The sequence below is a fragment of the Harpia harpyja genome, chromosome 20, assembly GCF_026419915.1.
Source record: "Harpia harpyja isolate bHarHar1 chromosome 20, bHarHar1 primary haplotype, whole genome shotgun sequence".
In the NCBI taxonomy this organism is placed as follows: domain Eukaryota; kingdom Metazoa; phylum Chordata; class Aves; order Accipitriformes; family Accipitridae; genus Harpia; species Harpia harpyja.
Window position 1 is genome coordinate 3,732,649 of NC_068959.1, and position 22,950 is coordinate 3,755,598.

Sequence of the window (22,950 nt, forward strand, 5' to 3'; positions counted from 1 at the left end):
CACCAATGTGAGAGTCAAGAGATGGAGAGAGCAGCGTTCGGACTGCCAAGGACAGATGAAGACTGCAGTCCCTTTCGTATCACCAGTGTTAGACAACTCCCTCTTGCAGCTTGCCCTCCTTTGGAGAAATGTCAAGTAGTTTTTTACAGGAGATGACTATATTTCATCTGCCTAAAGAGAGCAGCCTTAAAAGGCCTTACAGCTCCATTTACCTCCCTAGTTTAATTGCTTTAATTTGCCCGTGTCTCCATCCCGGCAGCAGCGAGCGGGTACCTCGCTGGTCCCACCTGAGCTGCTGATTTTGCTATCACCCTGCGGCTGCTGCCCCACGGGCTCTGCACCACTTTCCCCCTTTGCTTCCAAACTTCCTTTTTTCCCTACTCAAAACAAAAAATTTCACCTAAACCCAGCAGATCCTCCCTGTGTCCGATATGGGCCATCCAAATTCCTTTCTCTGCTGAAAAAAATTCCCAGCACTGATTTTTTTGTAGACTGGGGAAATTTGGAGCCCAGCAACTGCCGCTCTTTCTCACTGTCAGGGCAGCGTTTTGCTTCCCCCCCCCATCTCGAAGGTGTAATGCAAAGGTGTGACGGAGTATCCTGCCCTTAGTTTTGCGGCAGCAGGGAATGGATGCCCGTGGTAATCCAGTCCTAACGTTGTCACTCCTGACAGCCATTTCCATGTGAAATTCCCAGAGGGAGGCGGGGGGGGGAGAAGCCACTAGAGCCCCGGGAGCTGGAGAGCAGGCAAGCACTGCCAGCAAAATAATACTCAGCCCATCATCCTGCGACCCCAGGGGTCTGGTTCCTGGGCTGAACGATGGGCAGCGAGCAGATTTTGTCGCGGAGGGTGCGAGAGTCGCTTCCCACTCCAGAGACGGATCTCACCCTCGGAAAGGTGCCTTGTACGCAGCCGCTGCTGCTCTTTTCATCTCTCGCCTGGGCGCTTGGAAACCAGCTCTTCCTACCCGCACCCTGCCTCTAGGTTTTGTACCTCCAAAGCTGAAAATTAGATTTTTTGAAACATTTTATTTTTCTGGAGCTCTAAAATGTCAAAAGCTGGGGGTGAGACAGAAGGAAAGAGCTGTATTTTAAGGAATGCTTTCCCCAGAAAGCAACTGTCTCAAAATGCCTCTGCTAAGAGCCACCTTAAACTCGAGGGACCTTTCTAGGTTAGCACAAATCGCAGTGCAGTTACAAGGAAGGCGGTGGGGGAAGAGGTGCAGCATCTCTTGCCTCGGTGTCCTGGGAGGCACGGATGCTGCCGACGGCCACCCACGTGCCAGGGTTATCAGGCAGTGCAGGAGTTCAGCTCTTTCCTCTCCACAATCATTTCTGGCTCGTCGCTACTGAAAAGGGTTTTATTTTGTACGGTAACACGCCTGAGAATTGCCCAAAGCTTGAAGGGCTCCAGCGTGGCGAGAAAAGCCGCTTGCAGTCGGATGAGAGCAGGGGAATGAGGATTCGAGGCGAGTTTCCCTTCCGACAGGCAGGGAGCGGCAGGCTGGCATCCTCTGCCCGCGCGTCTCCAGGTCACCCGCCTTGGGATGTGGGTGGTGATGATGCTACATCCCAGTGATGACAGTACATCCCACCTCCGTTAGAGCCCGTAGCCGAGGGATCTCCACTGGCTTTCCAGAACCAGAGATGAGCCTTACAGCCCCTCTGTGAGCTCTACAGTTATTTTACAATTGGGTAAACTGAGGCACGGAGATTTCCACCATGAGTCAGTGGTAGAGCTGGGTACAAGGTCCCAGTCTGGTGTGGGAGCGCAGCTGGGTGCTGGATGCAATGTTGGAGCATCTCAGCACGGCTTGAGTTTAAGGATTATGCAAGGTAAAGTAGCAGGAAGAGTTACTGAAACGGTCTCGGAGCATCAGGGCTGCAGGTACCACTCCTGTTGTAAATGGGAAAGAGAAGCTTTAGCTGAGCTTTGTCTTCCCAGAATCACGCCGTGATACACCCAAGAGGAAAGTGGGCCTTGCTGGTTTGCCACGGGTGCTTGTAAGAGGGTGCGAAGCCCTTTTTGCAGAGCGGGGACCCGACCCGGGCTCATCCCTACCCACTGGCAGCGATGCCGGTGCCACGCACAGCGATGCGTTGAGGTTGCTCGGCAGAGCATCCCTCCGTAAATCAGCGGCACCTACGTGGTATTTTATGCACCTGTACGGGTTTTAATTCCTTGTTTATTTAATGATTTAACATTTTTGGCATGTGGCTCCTTCCCCAGGCTGACAGGGATGCAGGCAGGATCTAGAGGTGGCTCTTGGATCTCGCATTAAGCCACATTAATATGTGCTGTAGATTCTGTTTCCTGTGAATTTGCACGCAGCGGGAGGACGAGCAGGAAGGCTGCTTCTTGCTGGCAGGCTTCCCAGATATTCTTGGTGTTGCAGATCTCTACTTGCATCGTTGCTGTGGCCCTGTTTTATCAGAAAACAGCAAGTGCTGTGGCAACAGGAAGGCACAACCTCTGCGAGTACCGACTCGGCGATGCCGTCTGCGACATCGGCACGGTGTTTGTGTCACTCTCCTGTCCTCCTCCCTCGGGTCCCCTCTGGTCCTTCTCCTCCGATGGCCACACACGCAGGTAAAGCAGCTCCTTGCTGCGCTGCTGGGCATGCGTCGAGCTGGTGCGGGGCTGGCTGTGCCCGGATTGCGATGTGGAGCTGCCCGGCATTCATCTCCTTCGAGCTGTGTTGCTCTTTAGTGGACTCCAGTCCCATAGGGAGTTGCCCCAACATCTCCGGGAGGTCCAGCAGTTCTTTGAGAGGGTGCGGAGTTGTTGGCAGCGGTGTTCCATGTTGTGGTTTTGCGATACCAGCATCATTGCAAAAGAGAGCAAGAGGAGGCACCCAGAGCAGGTCAGCTCGCAGGGAGCGGTGTTGGAAGTGAGCGTACTGGGGCGGGGAGAAGAATTAACTGGTGCACCAGTAATGGGTGTAGGAGTAGGGCACGTCCCTGCTCTTCTTCCCTTCTTCTCCTGGTGAGTGGAGACCAGCTCATCCCAGCAGGGCTGGATGCCACATCCAGAACAGCCAGCACAGGGAGGGAGCGGCTCCAGCGAAGGGAGAAAATAACGCCGGGAGCAATCTTGGCCGCGGTGTGGAGCGTGGTAGCGCCGAGGAGCTGCGACCAGGCTGGCCCGGCAGCGGGACGGCACGATGCAAACGTCCCGGCAATGCCTGGATTTCACCTCTCCCTCTTCCTCCGCGGGCAGCAGGAGCCCTGGATGGCGGCCAGGCTGTATCCTTGCGGCAGCACGGCTCCCAGCCCGGGGAGGGCTTTCCGAGGCTTCGTTCTCAGCATGTACTGTTATGAACCAGCACACTTTGTTCTCGAGTGTTGAGATTGGACTTCCTTTCCTCGGTCGGCGACGGAGGCTGGCTGTTGACTCATCAGCAGCTTCCCTTGGGCTTTGCTGCAGAAGGGGCAGGCAGGATTCTGCAGCAGTTTGTGTATCTTTTGGAGCAGAGCTTTTATTTTTTTTAACATGATCCTTTTTTTTGTGTTCCTTTCCTTTTTTTTTTTTTTTCTTTTTCTTCCCTCCAGCTCATCATGAAAAACGTGTGAGTTTGGGGCTTGCAGATGGCACGCTGGTGATTTTACAAAGGGCTATTTCTTGGGTCAGTTATCACCATTCTGTGGCTGCCTGCCCTGAAATACGCCTGGATTCTGGTATGCTTCAGAAATACGTGTACGCTTCCCTTTCAAGATCTGAGACTCTGATCAAAAGAAATAAAAATCCCAACTGCCCTAGGCCTAAATGTTTAGATCACAAGCTCTGGGACACGGGAGCACAGGGAGAGGGAAGCTTGCTGCCTGCATGCTCCACACGCTCCCGGGGACCCCCGCCGTGACGCCTGCCCGCGGCGAGGACGGGCTGGCCAGTGGCACTGATCCAGGGCAGCAAAAAAAACCCCCCGTGATGTAACATCAGTGAGTTCCCTCTGCAGCCGTGCCACTGGGAAAGGGAGGTTTCCAGTCGGATCCGCTCAGGCAGCCTTTGTCCCCGCAAGCAGCGGGGAGGGACAGGTTGTTTGCAGGGTGGTCTGTCCTGCCGGTCTTTCAGAGACCTGATTTAGGACGGGGTGAATCGCGTCCGTGGCAGCAGCGGTTCTCTGGTTCAGAGGACCTGGGCAGTGCAAAAGGCGGTATCGGCGCTGCAGAGGGTTGTTAGTTTGTGCCCATTGCCTGCAAAGGACTAAGTGTGATTTACTTTGTCTGTTACTTGTAATCATTTCTGTTTTACAGTCTGCTTGACAAGTTCTTGTGTGGGCTTTCAGCAAGCCCTCACCTTTATTAGCTTGCTACGGGAAACGTGTTAATCCAGCCTGTTCTTACCTAGTACCGAGCCACTTGGACTTCTATTTTGAATGTTTGCTAATCCTCCCAGTGGATGCCTGTGGTTTATACTGGATCAAGCTCACAGAAAGTCAAGTGTATTTCAGCAGTAAATGTATAGAATGAGCAGGCTTGATTTCTTGCGGCTGTGTAACAAGGTTTATGGCTCTCAGGACAGACTCTGGTTTGGTACAGCCTCAGGAGCCTCCACATCTCACTCCATCACCTCCGCTCTCCATCCAGAACCATGAATTTAGTGTATAGTCGGGCAAACCCTAGCAGATCTGATTGCTGCTGCTTGCAACTGCAGCAGTAATTAAATCACCTCTTAGTGATTTAGTGCACCTTGCGTCCCAATTGAACAATACAAGAAACTATTACTCTTAAGTGCTCTTCAGAGTGATGGGAGGAACAGGACAGCCCGGCAGCAGGAATAGCTGCATCGTTCTTGGTGCTGCTGTGGCTATAATCCCGTTGAATTTAGGAGAAGCCTGCATTGCTAGAAAGTGAGCTTTACCGTGTTCGCAGGACCGTGGTGAGGTGGAGGAGAGCTGGTAGGTGGTTTTTTTGGGTGCACTTGAAGAGGATCTGGAAAATGCACCAAGTGTGGCTGCATAGCAGTATGTGGATGGTGCAAGAGGCAGACGGATCCCTCCTGGTTTTGTGGGATGGGCTGTGCGCTGCTGCAAGTGACTCAGCGTCAAAACTGTTCTCATGTGTTTCAGGGTTCAGCGTTAGTGCAGTGATTCAAAACACATTAAAAAAGGCTGGATGCTGCCTTTTCAAATTCCTCAAAGCTTTGCTTTCATTGGGTTGGTTTTCTGTAAGGAGACCCGTGTGCTGGCGCTGCGCTCATCACAGGAATAGTCATCTTTGTGCCCCCGTCTGTATTTGGAGCTTTCCGATGCTCAGCTCCGTTAGCAGCAGGGTTGGGGGGATTTGGCCAGTTCCCGATCTGCGACTCGTGCCCGCAGCCCCTGCTCAGAGCATGGCAGGTGCAGGGCTGCAGCCGTCGCTCGCAGCCTCTGCCTCTGGTCCCCGATAGTAGATGGACACGAATACGAGTGGAGCTGTTTCTGTTACTGAAATAACAGTGGAAACGTTATCTGGCTGAGATAATTAATTCCAGATGCTTTAACGTTAGTAGCTTGGCTTAAGTTACATGAAGAAGCAACATTTTTCGTCTTTTTATATCCAGAAAACATACACTCAAGTGTCCCTGCCTTCCCTAGTAGCAACTCCAAGATATATATATTGCTTAAATGGAAACGAGCAGAATACTAGCAGCCTGCTGGCTGGGTTTGGAGAAGGTTGGCGTGCAACACAGGTCCCCGAAGGGCCGCCAGGTAGGTCAGTGGTGCTCTGGGAGAAGGAGAGCAGCACCCATGGGTGCTGGCGCTGGTGTTGGCTCTGCCTGGGTCGCCCCTGGGGAGCAGATGCTGCCTGAGCATCCCCTGCTGCCCTGGGGTCGGGGGCTGCCACGTTTTGCTGGGTTTCAGAGCCAGAGGAGCAGCACAGGCTGTGCCTCCTCCCAGCAGAGGGTCAGAGCCCCCTCCTGCTGCCTTCCATGCCGCCGTTAAGGCTGAACGAGAGAGAAAAGGGGGAAAGGAATACGAAGAAGGATCCTTGCACAGCACCGAAAATGATGTGTGTATTTTGCTCTCAGCCCAGACACTGCTTTTGTCTAGTCAACCAGAAAAACATCTGCGTTTTGTTGTTCCAACCAGCCCACCAGCAAACCGCTGCCTGGCCATCGCTGTCTGTCCGTGCAGCCGTGGTTTTCTTCTGCGCAGAAGTTGTGCAGATGAACCCCGCTGTGAAATGGTGCCCGTCCTCTCCTCCACCTCGGGAAGGTGGACGCTGCTCTGCAATTTCCCAACGCTGCACCTGAACGCTTCTTTACCAGGTCCCTTCTCCGGTCTACATTGAAATGATTTTCTGGGCACTGAATCAGAGTTGAGACTTAAATAATTCATTTGTTGAGCTAAATCTCGGTGAGAGTTAGGCTGGAATATAAACGTGAGAAAGACAGGGACATCAACACTCTGGTCTTTATCTAGTCTTCTGAGTATCAGCCTTTTTATATGGTGATAAACAGCTCAGAAACGAAATTGGAAAAGCTGTCTGGATTTAACAAGATGGCTGTTTAGTGCCTCCTGTTCACTTGTTTTCCTCTTTTTATCACATCAAAGAAGAGTGAATCACTTTCTCCTTAGAGGATTACATTATTCCAGAGGCCTGGAAGGACCCACTCTGGTTACAGGCTGTTACTGGAGGAGATTTTAGATTGTGAGGGGAAAACAGAGCCTTTTTCTTACTGCACCTGTTAATTGCGATTTGGACCTTCAGCTGCATTTCTGTAAAACTTCCAGAACCTGCCTGTATAAATCCTCAACTGCCAGCACCACGTGAGGGGCCACCCTACCCCGTCCTTAACATTTTGCGCAGAAATAGGATTGTCACAGGGGGATTTCCAAAGGCAAACAGCGAGACCCTGGATGGTCCTGGAGGCAAAAGGAGTTTCCCAGCCGAGACGTGTGCATGGTGCCGGGGCTGCGGAGCTGCGCAGCACCAGTCGCTGTACGCTCCTGATCGCTGGGGATGTTTTAAAAGCTGATAATGACCATTTTTAATATTCACTGGATAGCGCCGAGTGTCCCGGGTTCCGCTGGGAAAAACAACAGCTAAAGGGATGGTGGGTGTAGCTGAGCCGCACTGTCCTGGGCTGGTCCCTGCCTGGCAGAGGACACCGGGATCCCTGATGCATCCCGGGGTCCCCGACGCATCCCGGGGTCCCTGACGCATCCCAGGGTCCCTGACGCATCCCGGGGTCCCTGACACATCTCCAGTGCAGGAGGGATGGGGTGTGCAGCCTGCGCAGCCACCCAGGCATTACGTCACCCGGAGCCACACTCACTGGCTGCTGGTACCCGGAGGGCAGGACACTGCTGCAAGCAGCGTTAACCCCTTCCTGAGCATCCCGAGTGCCACTTGGGTAACACAAAGGGACCTTCACGGGGCTGAGCATTGGCCACCCATGTCTGCACAGTCAGGGGGTGCCTTTTGGGCACGGCTGCTCCTGTTACAGGAGCTCGGTGCATCCTCCCGGGGCCAAATCCTGCTGCTTTGTTCTCCTAAAACAGCAGCAAGAAGCCAAACGAGAGCTTCAGAGCTGAACCAAGTGTTTACTGCCTGCGTAGGTTTTCGGGACAAGCAGGTTACGGAAGGTTGAGGTTATAGCAGAGGGTAGTGCCAGCCCAGCCATCCATCGCGCCCATCAGCAGTGCTGGTGATGAACCACAGGGTTGCAGCGGGCTGCTTGCTCGAGCACGGATGTACACGGGAAGGGTTGATGTTATGTTACCTCCATCAATTTTTTTTTGTAGAAATGTGCTTGTTACAGCCCCTGACATGAGCATAGCCTACAAACGGCCACCAGACCAGACAGCCACCGCAGGTTCCCCTTCCCGGACCCACCTTTGACCCCCAGGCTGAGCCCTGTGCCCGCAGCCACTCTGTTATGTACGTATAAATTTTTGTGGATTTGCAGAAGCCGTTGCCAAATCTTGAGGGGCTTTGGCTCCAACAGTCAATAAGGAAATACTGCAAATTCTTACTCTTCTGCACAAAGCGGTCCCAGCAGTGCCAGCTTAAAACAGGGCTTTAATTCTGTTGAGGTTCTTGTTTATTTTAAAATAAAAGGGTTTGGTGACAGTGGCCCGTTGAGACACGCTGTGTCACTGCTCTCCTCCCTGGGACCGGCCACCTCCAGCTCTTTCTCTGCTCCATCACACAGGAGGACGCGCTGGCAGAGGCCGGGTACCAGTGGTCCCTCCCGCGGGGTCCGGGGTCTCTGGTTTCAGGTCTCCTGCCAGTGGCTTGTGCCAGGGGTGACAGCAGGGTGCCCGCAGGGCTCTGAGCTCTCGAGCACCCTGCGCTGGTGACCGGGGTGCTCCCGACGTTACCTGGAGCATCTTCGGTCGAGGAGGGGAGTGGTGAAGTGCACAGGCACCCGTTAGCACCAAGACCTGGATCCTAAAGATGGTTTTAGGCTCATCCAGCTGGTCCAGCCAGCTTGCATGCAGGGCTAAACATCAGGCCAGTTAATTTAAAACGTAACCCATTTAATATCTTCTTGGCGTTCCCTTTCTTCTTTGAACCCAGCTTTGGGAGTATAGTTTTTGGCTCATGGTTTTACAGACTTTATTAGAAGCCATAAAAGTGAAATAAGAAGGCGTAACGTGGTTGGTAAATCTGGGCCTGGGTACGTTGAGGGTCACAAAATTGTGTTTGTGGGTTGCAGCTCATTACTGTGACCATCCACCACCATCTGTAACCCCGTCCTTCGCCCTTATGCCACCAGGCTCTTTTTCTAACATCTTAAATTCCGCTCTGCTATCGAAGAGCAATAGCGCCTATAAAATCTATTAGTTTAAGTTCATAAGAAGATTGGGCATCTGGTCCGAATGGCCTGCTAGGTACTATTTTAATAAACAGAAAATGAAAATCATCCCTTTAAATTGCTTTCTTACAGTCATCATGTGCTGCAGGAGAATTCCCCTGTGAGCGGAGCTGGTGGTAAGAACGGTATCGGCATCCGCTGAAGGTTGCTTGGCAGAGTTATCTTTCCACTGACTTTCCTAAGCTGATTTATTTATGGACACTGGACAAGACTAACTTAGACTGGAACGTGGGTAAAGAAAAGATGACTGACTAAAGCCTTCATTGTAATAAGTATTTTCAGAAGAGAAACACTACGCAGGATTAATTATTTCTATCTAGTATATTAAAAGGGAGCATATAGAAAAAAATGCCTTCTCCCTTCAGCCAAGTGAAGCATTCCATTTACAGAGATGATTAACCATGGGAATTTGCTGAGTGTATTTTATTACTGCGTAATCTTCTTCAGGGATAGATGTGATCCTCGAGAGTGTTGGGGTCCACTTACTCCTTTTCCTCAAGTGCCCTTGAGAACCACTTTCAGACTAATGGCCTCAGGTTTGTTGTGCTTTTCAGGCTGATCCCAATTTTCAGCCCTTGGTTTAAATGAGCCCTTGATTGATACAGATACTTTTTTTAAATGCCGTGTCTCCGGCTGGCTGGGTAAATAAAGGAGTAAATGCTTCTTCAGCATAATGGAGCTTCTGCGAACGGTTCGGCGCTCGGCGGAGGCTTTGCCTCCGTGATGCTTATCTCATGGTCGTGGGTCTGCTGCAGTTGGGTGCTCAGTGACGGTGCTCAGATGCAGGTAAAGCCGTTGTGCCACCGTGGAGCTGGGCAGGTCCGTCCTTCCCAGCACCGCGTCCTCCGCCGTAGGGGCTGGGGGACAAGCAGGGCTTTGGGGGTCACTTTGGGGTGGGGGGGGAGGTTGGGATGGTGTTGAAGACCACTCGCAGGGCAGAGAGCCAGGGCACCTCGCTGCTCTCCGAGCTGTTCGGTGGCACCCCCGAGAAGCTGTTGCCCCAGACCGCGGTTTTTTTCCCCAAGAACAGTGTCATTTGGGGAGCGTGGTGCTTGCTGTGCTCTTCAGCAGCGCGCTGTTTCTTTTTTATTTTCAGTAGATGTGGGCTTTTTACTCGCGTAAAACTTCAGGGTCCAGCGAAGAGGTTTCTGCTTGAATTTTTTTAAGGTATTTTTGAGATGAAGAAAATCCTTGTGTTGCTGTAATAGGATAATGAGTCTCTGTAATGCACCTATGTTGTACTAATGAACTTTCAGGCAGTGCCGTTTGTTTTTGTAGTGTTTTCATTTCCTGCTTTGGCATTATTTATCCTCTGCCACCTGCCCAGTTTGGTGCATTTGAGACATTCCCCGTTGGGGTGCGGGTCACCCCAGCCTCGTGACGCTTTCCATCCCCAACCCGGGGTCATGCGCGATATTTTCTGTTCTCTCAACACCCCCTGCACATCACAGAGCCTCAGAAGCTCAGGATCTTGCCTTCTCCATGTGCTTCATAACACACTGCTTGCTACCTAAGACTCTTTTGCTCTAATTTAGGTTGAGAGAGGTGGTTTGGGGCTTTTTGGAGCATGTTCTTGCTTTTCTTGCAGACCCAGTTTGGTTGGGTTGGTTGGTCATGCCCTACACAGGGTCCCTGGCTGCAGGGATGCTCCTGTGTCACCATCACCATTTATTTGGAACATGCCAGGGCTGATACAGCCTGGGGATAAGCATGTCTCGCCCTCTTTGAACCGAACCGAGTCTAGGGATGAATAACTAAAGCACCAAAACTCTGGGGGAACAGGAAAAGCCCTTGAAGACGCATGAAATTCCTCTTGTGCTGTGGAGATCTGCTCGTGCAGGAGTTGGCCCCGATGGAGACGGCAGGGCAGTGCAAACAGGTTGGGCCGATGAGATCTCAGCCTCACAAATGCCCCAGTAATTAATTTCCTAGCGCTGCTTTTGCAGTTTACCTGACTACTTCTATTTTTTTAAAAAGCAGGAAATTTTCTAAACAAGCCAACATAAGCCCTTCGATACGGATAAAGGGAAATGGGAAAACTGGTAATTGAGGTAATTAAGAGCTTGACTCTTGCCTTCTCTCAGAGAAAAGAAAAATCGATGGAGTGCCTGGGCGGCCGCATTGCTGCTGTCAGCAGGAGGGGATGCGGACGCTCTCCCACGCCAAGGCAGATGCTAGGGCACAGCACGGCTGTGCCGCTGGCTCTCGCCAAGGGTGAGGAACAGGTATTTGCACCAATCGTCAGAAAACCATCTCTTCCAGCATGTACCTGCTTATTGCCAGGCTCCTCCGGGCACCTGCTGCCCGCCACGGCCCCGGCAGCGATGGTTGGCATCCCTTATCACCCACGTCCCGCACCACGGGTGATGTCTTGCCATCCTGAAGCAGGTAAGAAGTCCTGCATCTTCCCCACCACGCCCGAGGCTGGAATAGGAGAGGAAAACTGAAAAACAAGACTAGAAATAAAAAGGAAGGGTTGGTTCCAATGGGATCACCGATGCCCGAACCTGGGATGTGAAGAATTTTAGTACATAATGCAAAATTCACCACAAATTTGTGTGAGTTGATGGCATGTGTGCAGACATCCTCATCACCCAGCCTGTTTGTTTTTTTTTTTCCACTGAGCAGCTATTCGGAAACGTGGATGTTTCCAGAGGGATTAAACCCTGTTCCTGCAAAACCGTGATGATGTCCCTGCCAGGCCCAGCTCTCGGAGCCCAACGGGAGATGGACAGGAGATACTGGCGAGGGCAGCCTCCGTGTTTTTTTCCTTTTTTCTAGCTGCGTCTCCACTGCAGTGTGTCTGGGCAGCACAAAGCTTACAGCTTTTTGGGCTCCAGTTTTCTTGATGTTATTGTAGATGAGGAGGGGTGCACAGTATGGTCTGTTTTCTATATTGCTGTAAATCAGGGTATGGGTTTTTCCAAAGGATTGCTCTTCTGTATTAAATTGTAGGATCTCTTCCTTCCACTGTTTCTCCTAGCCCAAGGCAACTGTCTCTGCAGTCATTGATCTTTATATCTGAACACCGAGAAGCTCTTTGCAGGTGTGTTAGCATGTGTCAGGGAGGAATGGGTTGCTTTTTAGGAACGTGATTTTACCCGCTAAAGCAAATCCAGGAATCAACGGGGAGGCTGCGCACCTCCAGGCATCGTGTCCTGCTTGGTCTTCCCAGAGGCTCGGGGTGTCCCGTGTGAGCCCCAGCATCTGGCAGCCTCCTGCACCCCTCGGGGTGGGAGGGATGCTCACAGGAGCAGGCACAGCCTCTCGTACGGTTTGCTGAATCGTTTGCGAGCCGTAAAAACGTCGTGTTTAACTAAGTACTGTGGAAGAGTCGAGGGTTTGATCTGGACCAGGCATCCAGCGGGTCTTTGTAGGGTTATACAAGCTGTTCGCTGTATGAAAAAAATAATTTTGCAGTTATTTCCGAGGCACCATGGGGCAGCACATAGCAGCACCGCTCGAGACAGAGCTCAAAGCCGCCCGGCAGGGCAAAGTGTCCCGATGAAAGGCACTGCTGTCCCTACGGAGGTGCAGACTTGGCTCTGGAGTCTCATCTCCCACCGGTGCAAATCAGCCTTAGCTACGCTAAACTCATAACATTCATGTCAGTAGCAAACTTGCGTCAGAGGAGCCAGATCCAAACCTGCAGTTTTTGTTTTCCGATTAGGTATCCTACGTGAGGTTTCAGCCTCACTGGGTCTGGCCATCTCTGGGTGTGCGGAATCTGCGGGTAAGGTCTCGATGGCAGCGTTTGTTTTCCTGGGACTGGGGGGCACAGCGTCCCCCCGGTGTGGGCATCGCCTCGGGAGGCTCTGGCTGATGCACGTCCCTCCTCCATGGCTGTGTTGGTCTCAGAGGTTTCATGCCAAGGGGCTCGGGGGGCTGCGGACCATTTGGGATGTCTTTCCTTTTTCATCTTTTCCCTTGGTTACGGACAACAGGCTTGGGGTTAGAAGTTCTCAGCCAGGTGCCGCCTTTGTGCAGTTTCTTCATTTCTGACCTCCTCTGTTTGCTGATACTTGAAATGGCAAGAAGACAGCATGAACGTGTCCCAGCATCCCCAAGTCAGAATTAACTCCGGGGAATGCCAGCTCGTGGTGCTGGATCAATGAGGGGGCACAGGGTCCTGCCCATGAAGAGGAAACTCCAGAAGTAAAGTTTAGTGGTTCTCTTTAGAAGATACATTTCTTATTAATACTTATTCCGTATAGGACTAATAATTGCTAACGGAAGCAAACTGCAGTGAGATAGGAGTTGTGCAGGCAGCGCAGTGCTGCGGTAACCAAGTGCTGCAACACTTGATCAACCCTCCCCAAAATGTGTTTCCAAACGGGGGGAGGCACCTGCCATCTCTGCGTTGGCACATTTCAAACCTTTTAACTGAGCGCCAGCGAGCATGTGGAGCATGCCGTTAGATCTTTGTACCTTAATTAACTTGATCTTCATCATCAGCGATGTGGTGAGAAGCAAAGAGTCGCTCTGTAAATTCCGGTTCCCGTTAAACCAAAGCAAACTCCCATTTAACGGCGCAGTGTTAGGAAGGGCAGAACATCAAGCTTTTGTGCCAGCAGTGCTGTCATCATCAGTGACCCCGTGAAGCTCCCCGCGACCTCTGCATCACCGGGGTCTGCGCAAAGCCAGGACCCGAGAGTCTAAACACCCATCCAAGTTTTGGGGCGGTTTGGTAGCATTCGGCTGCATGACCGGGGAGAGTCACTCGTCTCCCATCTCTGAGCATCGGGTTCAGCAAAAATCCTTTTCCACGAGATAACGTGCAATAAGGCGGCAGAGGCTGCGCACACACGCTGGGGCTTGGGCAGGCACCGTGTCGTGCACGCTGGCCGCACCGGGAACGCGTCGGCTCGGCTCTCGGCGGGTGGTATCGTATGTACTGCGTTATAGATAACCCAAAGAGATTTCTCCAGTCACCGTCAGCATCCTTATCAGACTAAGTGCGTTTCGGTGGCTGTCGATACAGTAAATGACCTGTTCAGGCCGCTCCTTTGATACGTACACAGAGCATTAATCTTTGCACTTTTATGCCAGGCTGAAAATAGCAGCTCCTTTCCCCCGCCGCCCCGAGCATCCCCGGCTGGCCCTGTGTCACACTGTCACCTGTTGCAGCGGCTGTTCGGCGAGCAGCTTGTGTAACTCGGCTTAATGAAGGCTGAAGGCACCATCCCTGTGCCCGCTCAGGCAGCTCTTTCCAACAGGAACGCTCATCGCAGTTGGAGGATTTTTGGTTTCTTCTCAACAGCTCTGAGCTTTCTCTTGTAAGACCGCTGTGCCCAGCCTGCCTGAGCATCCACCGAGGGCCTGGTGCTTTGCAAAGCTGAGCTGGACCTGGGCTCGTGGGAAGGAGAGGTTCGGTCCTTCTTGGACCAACTCACGTCGTACCAGTGACTTCTGTACATTTTAGGGGGTTGGGAACTCCTTAGATGAGAGTCCTGAAGCCTGACCGGAGCATGCCTAGTTTCAGTGTTATTACTGCTGTCTGCATTAAATACAGACATTACTGAATCCCCAAGCCCTGTCCTAGATTACAGTGAGCTCGTTTTAAAATCTGGGGACTGAGAGCTGTCTTTTCATGGGGTTATTTTCAGATCCCGAACTGAAATTTGGAGATGTCCTCAGGGCATGGGGACACATCTTTATTTTCAATTTACTGATGGGGAAAGTAAGGCAAAAGAGGCAAAAGGAACCCCTTTCTTGATGTTTCCTTCTCCGAGCAACCAAATTATTGCTTCTCCTGCTGGTGGCTCTGGAAGTACCTCCAATGGTCGTGACTGCCAAGGGCAGCAATTAAACTAAATGTCTGGGTCCGGAGAAGCTCCAGGTTCATCTTCCTGCCCTGCCACAGATTTCGTTCCCAACCTTGGGCAAGGCAGGTAGGGTCCCCTGTTCCCGAGGGCAGCTGTGCACAATTTTTTTCCCTCAGTGCTTACAGACCTTGGAGCATCTGGTACCACGATTCAGCTGATTACGTGATGGGCACAATGGCTTCGCCCCAGGCACATCACAGAGCACGAGGCACTTGATGCTCTGACATTAACTTACGTATTGGGACAGAAGGCAGATAAAAGTCTTGCAGGGGCCATTGGGCTTCCCAGCTGGCACTGGTGCAAGAGCAGAATTGGATCCGCAGGCTTTGCAGGGCAGAGAAGCTGCTTGCACGGGGATGATGTGCTGCAGCGGGTTGCTGTTTGCTTGTTTGTTTCTTCGCAGTGTCTTTCTGTGTTGACATTTGCGCCGGGAGGTGGTATTTTGGGGGGGAAACGTGAGCTGTGCAAATACTGCAGCAAGCTCCAGCTCCCAACTTCGCAGAGATCTGTCAGCTGGCACCACAGGCTGCTTTTCATTTCCAGCTCGTCCTCTGCTTGCATGTCATTATGCATGACACTGTTGACGTGTGCATGGCAAGTGTCATGCATATTGCCGCAGAGTTGCCAAGAAAAGGCAGAAGAGCTGACAGCCAGCGCCTGTTCACTCTCTGTGCAGGGAGTGTGCAGCAGATGAGGCAGTTCCTTTCCCTGTCCCTGTGGTTGTGATCAGAGAGCGCTCGGAACAAATCTCGCAGACCATCGTGGGATGTTGTCCATTGCTGAGCCTGCCAAAGTGCTGCCCAGCACGGTTTGAATGCGGCACTAAAGTCTGTCGCATGCTGAAGGTGTCCCTGCCTGCAACGTGGGGCTTGGTCGCCAGGGCTTGGCTGGAGGATGTTTTAAATCAGGGGTTGCTCTGCCTGCAAGTGATGCCCGACCCACTCTGTGCAGGTATCCACTCCCCAGGGTATCTCATCTGAGCAGCCCAGGACCAGGATCCGATCTCTGTTGTGCCCCAGTAAATTGGTAGTAATTGCTTCTGGGGAATTAATGGCTGGAGGAGTCACTGTTGCTATCAGTATTTGGACCATCGCATCCATTGGACCTCATTTTTCTCATGTAAAGAGTTAATTTCCATAGGTGAATGGGAAAACTATTGCTGTAGGTAAAGGAAAGTTGCCACGGACCCGTGCTGGGACCGGCTGTCAGCGTGAGCCCATCAGCCAACTGGTGCAATGGGGCTGGAAGCAGAGAACCCAGCCAAGACAGCCTGCATCATCGGGGAGAGGGCAGCAAGCAAAGCTGGGCAACTTCTGGTCACCAAACTATAACCCATCTTTCCTGCAGTCAGGTCCTGGACCGGGTGAGAGGGGAAGCACTGGCAGAACTGGGGAGACCTGCGGGGACGCCTCTGCTCCCGCTGAGCACTTCGGGCAGGGCACAGCGGGGAGAAGGCGTTCAGCTGCCGCTGGCTCAAGTTTCCAAACGTAACTAGGGCAGAGCATTGCACTTAAATTCATCCACTGGGCAAAGAGTCTCGTATTCGCAGGGCGCAGAGCGCGCGGCGGTGCCAAACCCGGCGCCTGCGTGCCGCCCTCCTGCCCGCAGGGTGGAAGGAGCTTGATCCCCAGCGTGGCTGAGATGGCAGCGCGATGAGCAGAAGCCCTTGCCTTAGCCCTGTCCTCACGTTTATCCCACGGCTGGGGCGCATCCTGCCTTTCTGAGGGTGTGGGATGCCCCTTTGTGGCCACGGAGCGGGGATGGGTCGGTGCCGTGGTCTCCCCCTCGCCAGCAGGACCACTGGCTCCGGGCAAGAGCATCGCTACTCGTAACGGCCCCGGTCCTGTGCTTGCGTGTGCTTTCCAGATCAGATTTCCCGGTTTCACAGGCAGGAAAGTGTATTTCTCCCAAACAGGCTGTTTCTGCCCTGATGTGGTATTCCTGCATGAGCCTCTCCACGAGCCCCCATGGGGAGAAACAACCCTCTAATGCCAGGGGGAGCGACATGAGGTTGATGACAGCAGCTGTAGCCGTAGGTCGAGTTATTTGACTCGGGAATGCGAGCACGGAGGAGGCTGCTGCCACCAGGCTGGTGGTAATGCAAGGTGGGGAGGAAGAAAGGAGCCATACAAAGTGGAAAACTGGCTTAATTTCTCATGGTGTGAGGGGGAATTGGAGAACTGTTGAAGATCGGGCGTGTTACCGCAGAGAGCCCGGCGCAGAGCCGCCCGCTCGGTGATCCCCTGGGGTTGCTCTGTAGCGTGGAGCCGTGCAGGGCACGGGCTGGTTCATACTGAAAAACATCAGTGGGCGTTTAGGAAGAATGAGATGTGGTGGTAAAGCCTGCGTGCGGCACTGATGTCAGTTTTATTTCTGAAGGGATTGGTGTTATATGACCAATCTGCAGGGAAGAATACACTGAGGCAGATGGAGGCACAGGCTAAAAACCAAATTCCTGATTCCCAGACCGCTCGTTCCCCTCCTGATCGTGGCCCAAGGCGGGTGGCCATGGTGCTGCGTAGGAAGCCAGCCCAGTGGGAGCCGGAGCCGTGCCGTGGTGGGATGCGGGCTGGCCCAAAGTGGCGGGCGCGATGCTGGAGCGATGCTGCCACGGTGCTGCTTCTCCGTGCTGCTTTTCTCTGGGACACGGGGAAAAGCACAAACTCCGGGTTTGAGGTCCCAGGAAGGGGAGCTGGCAGCCAGGCTGTGCTCAGCGTTTCCTGAAAATCGGCTTGTTTTGATGCATCCCGACTCAAACCACCACATAAGGTGCCCAGACCAGCAGTCTCTGGGAAAGTGCTTGTGCCCAAGTTGTGGTCCTCAGAGCGTCCAAGGCACAGGAGACAACACCTGAGCACACAAAACCCCTTTGATTTTGCTGGGCTTGTTTTTGTTCGTCGATTCAGGTTTGTGCACAGCGTGGTTGCACCCTCCATGGCAAGAAGTGGGATACTTCTGCGAGTTGTAGCTCTTTCTCAACCTCTCCTTCTTTTTTTCCAGGATCATACCGCAGCTGGAGAACTCGCCTTCACAGGTTTCACCGAGTAGCCTGCCTGGCTCTGAGATTTCGGAAGCTACAAGGACTTACTTGCAAGGAGTGAGCCGCTACGACCTGGATGAGCTCGATGCTTGCTGGTTGGAACTTGTTAATATGGAGCTCAAGGAGATGGGTGAGTATTGCTGTTGTTTTTCTCCTTGCCTGGGCATCCCAGAGTGGGCATTTTTAAGGCTTTTTAAGTAATTGTGGAACAAAAGGCCTTGAAGAAGAAATCTTCTTTAAGGCTCTCCAAAAGAGATCATGTGGATTGCCACAGCGCAGGATCTTGAGTGTATCTATCTCAACGCTTCTCACTCACATAGGGCTTTTGGGATGTGGTGCAAGAAGAACGGGGCAAACCAGATGACGGTAGGAACAGTGCAGCGTGCCCTGTGGAGCAGGGGTCTGATTTGCAGAAGAACTGATAGACCCAGATCCCTCATGACCATGCTCTGATTGCATGACCATCATCAACTCCCGTACTGATCCCTGCAGCACCTGGACTGCAGGAGGAGGTGTTGGTCAGGATGGGTGTGTTGAACCTGACTCCTCTTCCTTTGGCCAGATCTGAAAGCATTTCTCCAACGTTTCTCCAGCCGGGCAGGTGGAGTCAGAGGGAAGAGGCTTTCCTAGTCAAAATGTGTAATTCTCAGAAATGCTGGTCCTGGGTTGTCTCTCCGTTCCCAGGTGTCTCTAAATATCACAGCATAATGTAGCCTGCTGTTATATCACTGCACATTCTTAAAATCCATTAGTGCATTTCGGTTGAGTGCAAGTACCTGGACTTGGAATTTGACCATTGGCACTAGTGCTTAGCATGGTCTGCTGGGCACATTTGTTGGCACAGACATGTGGGTGTGTGATCCTGCCAGACCGTGGAGGGATTTTCCAGTCCTTGTTAGGTAAGGCTTGCTGCGGTGTGGCTGCTGCTACGCAGGTAAGAATAACAACGCCATAAAACAGTCACCTTGTGAGGTCAGTGAAAGCTGAAGTGTGCCTACATGAAGCATTACTCCCCGTTGCAAAGGTCTTTCAAGGGTGGGACAAAGTATGTTATCAAGTGCTTGAGCAGACGGGATTGTGCACTGCCGAACAGGAAGGTTGTGCTGAGTCTCACAGCCTGCCGGCTAAGAGCTGCAGCAAGATTCAGTAAGATTGCAGTAAGATTTAGTTCAGTAAGTTTGCATGGAGCATAAACGAGCTCAGAAGTTGGCCACCACATTGGCTGATCTGGGTTGCAGAAGATCTTTCTTCTTCTGATGTACTTGTGATTTACAAGCAAATTTTGCTACCATGGTCTCTGGGACCTTGAGAAAGTTGTAGAGGCTGCTTTTAGAGTTTGGCTAATTACCTATTATATGTATCCTGTATATTGGATTTCCCATAATCTCGGTGTTGTGGAGCCCATAGTATCACTAGCAAATCGCAGTCAGCTTTGCCCTCATTAACTGGTCCTGTATTAGCAGCCTCAGCTCTGTCATTAGCACACCCAGGTTTTGAAATACTGGCAGCTACAGTCAAGTCCTTGGGCAGCGCAGAAGGTGCTCCTGGGCAAAGCGGAGTGGCTAGGTCCTGCTCAGGTACCTTGCAAGGATCCACCCTTCCTAACACAACACGGCTGCCGTTACTGCATCAAGAAACCAGATTGTACCACACTGGACGTCCTTCTGACTCCACCGTGCTTTCGCTGTATCTCCTGCTGCATTTCTCTCGCTGTCTCCGCAACTGGGTGGCCGTCAGAGGTGTCTCTGGGCTCCAGAGAAGGGTTGTCTCTATTTCCACTTCCCCCTTGTACGGATTTCAGAAGTCTCTAAAAGGCAGCAGGCAGAGATTTGGCTTCTGCAGCTCAGTTGGGTTAAATTTGGCTCGCTTTATTATTTCTTCAAAGTATTAGGTTACAAATGCAATGTCTTAAATGGCTTTCAGATGTGGAGCTCCCATGCTGATGGGTAACTGGAAGGTTGAGGTGAGACGGGAGCTGGCTGTCCCCTGCGGCTGCGAGCGGCACGTCGCCTTCGGGCTGGCACGTGCCAAACCGGAGTGTGTTGGGGGAGAGAGGCGGCTTCGCCAGCGGTGCTGCCTTGGGAATGTGTTGGATTTAGGAGGGGAGCTTGAGCATCCTCACAGCTATCTACCCCCGGTAGCCCCGCTCCTTGCAGGTGCATTGGGTGGGCTGGCGTCGCAGCATCCCGGTGAGCACCCCCTGAACCCGATGTCGGGACAGAGGCGATGCTTTGCCGCTGACCCTCTGTGGGATTTTGAACAAGATGCATTTTTTTTTTCCTCCGGCTCCTTGTCATTTATCAGCCAGTCAGCTTTTTCAAGGACAGTCTTTAGGAGGTGTTTCTACAGCACCGGTCTCTGACGAAGCCCCTGAGCCCTGCTGCCGTAACCAACTAGAGACGGTAATAACGAACCCAGGGGCTTTCAGCAGTGGTAACGCGAAGAGCCTCACTGTCCGTCAGCTGATTCTCCAGCCCATTTCTGTTGCTGAAAGAGCACTGTAATTACTGGCTGAGCCTAAAATACGCTGGGGAGAGAGCAGCTTTGAAAACCAGCGTTTGGCGTGTGAAATCCACTGCGGATATGGCTTCAGCCCGAAGGATTCTGGTATCTCGCCCCATCCCCCAGCCCTCCCGACTCCTCTAGCTGTGCGAGGGCTAGTGCGTTTTTTCTAGTGACTTGAAAGGGAAAACATGTGGCATTGATTAATAACCCATCCCCGGCACCGCGGCGAGCTGGGGGTCTGGCAGGTAAGGAGCGGGATGGATGCTGGTACTTCTGGCTGCGGGACCACGGTCGCATCACCCACGCCGGCCGTGCCTGGTGCTGCCCGGGGAGCTGGACCGCAGAGGCTGCGGGGCATGGGGGCGGCTCGGGATGCGTTTTCCTGCCCGTGGAAGTGATGGGGTTTGGGTGCTCATAGAGGAAAGCTGTTGCAGGAAATCTGTCGCTGCTCGCCCTCCTGGGCTGTGCCGGAGCGGAGGCTCCACTCCCTCTGCTTCCCATATGGGAGAAGCCGTGCAGCCGGGCGCAGCGGCGTGGGATTTGGGTGCCCTTCGCCGCCCAACGCAGAAGATTGCCGCCTGCCTAGGTTGGTCTGAAGGCAGTCCATAAATAGCGCTTTCTCCCAGAAGCCCTCGAGGTTAATGACATGCTGAGATTTCCAAACCAGCTTTGCTAATCTCTGAGATCATTAACATGATTTAACTGGAGAATTGCAGCCTCCTCCTATTCAGAGAAGTCAGGAGTTATCTCCCAGCGTCAAGAGATAGGCAGAAGTTTAAATTCCTCCTGGGTGTTTGGCTGAGCTGTTGTCACTGGGCAGTCCAGGGGCACAATGTGTCATTCCCAAAATATTTAATGACAAAGAAGGAGCCTGATCTCTGACTGGCTCTTGAGGAGCTGCGGGGAGGAGAGCTGGAAAACACCTATGAGATCATCCATCTCGCTTTGCTGTTAGCGCGCATTGATCCACGTAGCACATGCCTTTTCCAGTCCTTTTTAGGTCACCCCAGGGATGGAATTTTATCACCAAGATCAGATAAATCTCCAGATAGCTCCAGCTCTCTGCACTCTGCCGGCTCCTCTCCCAATTAGGTGGAATTGTTCCGAAAAGCAAAAGTTTTACGCGTAAAACAGCTTTAAATAACTTTAAACTCCCCAGTAAGATACCTCAGTAGCTGTTACTGTACGTGGTAGAAATGTAGTGTTTAAAGAACTTCTGTGCACTAGAGATGAAATCAATATTTCAGCATGCCTAAATGTTTTATTTGTTGCTGCTGCAATATGAGATAGTAAAAAAAAGTGGATCTGAAGGAGTCTGAATGAAACCCTGAGCCAGATTCCTGTATATGCCACTCCAGGCAGCACAGGCCTTTCCTTTTAGAGAGGAGCCATGCCGTAAGTCGTCGTTTTTATATTAACATTTTATGCTGTATTTTGTGATCTTCCTTAAATCCAAAGCTATTGTAAAAGCAAGGCTAGAGAGACTTCAAAGGCCAAGGCTGAAATATCCCTTTGCGGTGATCGGCACTTCATAAACACACGGAAAATCCTCAAGAAATTGCTAAAAACGTTGCCGGAATCAATTTTGCTGAAGGCAGAGTCGAAGTTTCTAAGTATTCCCTTGACTTAATCCATATGGTGTATGCTGCTCACATATGCCCACCACAGCTTCTATCTTGGGAGCTGGAGGTGTTCCTGGTATTTTATGGCAGGAACATGCAAAGGTCACATGTATTGCTTTTGAAGCTCCAGGGGGAATTCATCACTGCATACTTGAGATATGTCTGTGTACTAATGAGATGATACCTCCCTCGGCGGAGGTGAGATTGGTCAAGTAGATGTGGAATAAACCGAAGTCGCTGGAGTAACCGCGGGGAAGGTGTGCTCAATGGAGCAGAGGCTGCCGTTAAATGCACGCCTCGGAGAGCGGCTCCTTGCCTCCCTGGCAGCGCCCGGAGTCCCTGTCCGAGGTTACCCCCATCCCACCGTGTCCTTTCGGGATTCGGGGAGCCCCTTTTCCCCCCCCCCGAGGCAGCACGCTGGCATTCCCCAGGCAGAACCTGTCCCCACGCAAGTGCCACCCCCCTACGGGTGCCCATCACCGTGGCCAGGCTCCATCCGCTGCGCAGGGCCACCCCAATATCTGTCACTTGAAGCTCTCCCGTTATTTTAACGACTTCGAGAGCGATTCCCCACCGTGCTGTGGTGGCACCAGAGGGGCAGCCCCATTCCCCGCCGGGGCAGCCGGCCGGAGGGAGCCCTACAATGGGGACCATTGCCCCCCAGTGTGGGGGATCCAGGGGCTGCTGTTCCCCCCCCCAGGGATGCTCCCCAGCCCCGGCTAGCTGGGAGGATGTACAGAGCCTGTCCCTTTTATAGTGGGATGCGTTTCCTTTAACCACCAGCCCGGGTTCCCCCTTCTAAGTGCATTCCCCCCAGCCAACAGCCAGAAGGGACCGCTCGCAGCGATGGCCCTTCCACCACCTTCCCCGCCATGCCCCCGCACCCAGGACCACCCTGCTTGCCGCTCATCGCTCGTGCAAGCTTACCCCGTTAATAATTCAGGGTCTGTTTGTTTGGATTTTTTTTTTTTTCTTGTTTTGAAGAAATCCTGCCAGTTTGGAGCTGTTTTATAACACGTCTGTGCTGCAGCCTGCAACAAACATCCGCGCGTAGCCTGAGATCTTTGTTCTCCGCCGAGATCATAAGCTCATTGCACAAGTAATCATTTCAGCAGCAGACCGGTTTGGTGCGTGGAGAGACGAACCAGCAAA

At 52.4% G+C, this 22,950-nt stretch overlaps 1 protein-coding gene across 7 annotated transcripts in view; it reads left to right on the forward strand.

Moving 5' to 3' along the window:
- The window catches only part of JADE2 (jade family PHD finger 2), an 84,237-nt gene that overhangs the window by 26,168 nt on the left and 35,119 nt on the right, over positions 1-22,950 (forward strand). For all 7 annotated transcript variants that reach the window (XM_052771966.1, XM_052771961.1, XM_052771967.1 and 4 more), the window contains one exon: positions 17,632-17,801. In XM_052771966.1, coding sequence (XP_052627926.1) covers positions 17,632-17,801 — 170 coding nt within the window. The remainder of the gene's footprint in view (positions 1-17,631; positions 17,802-22,950) is intronic.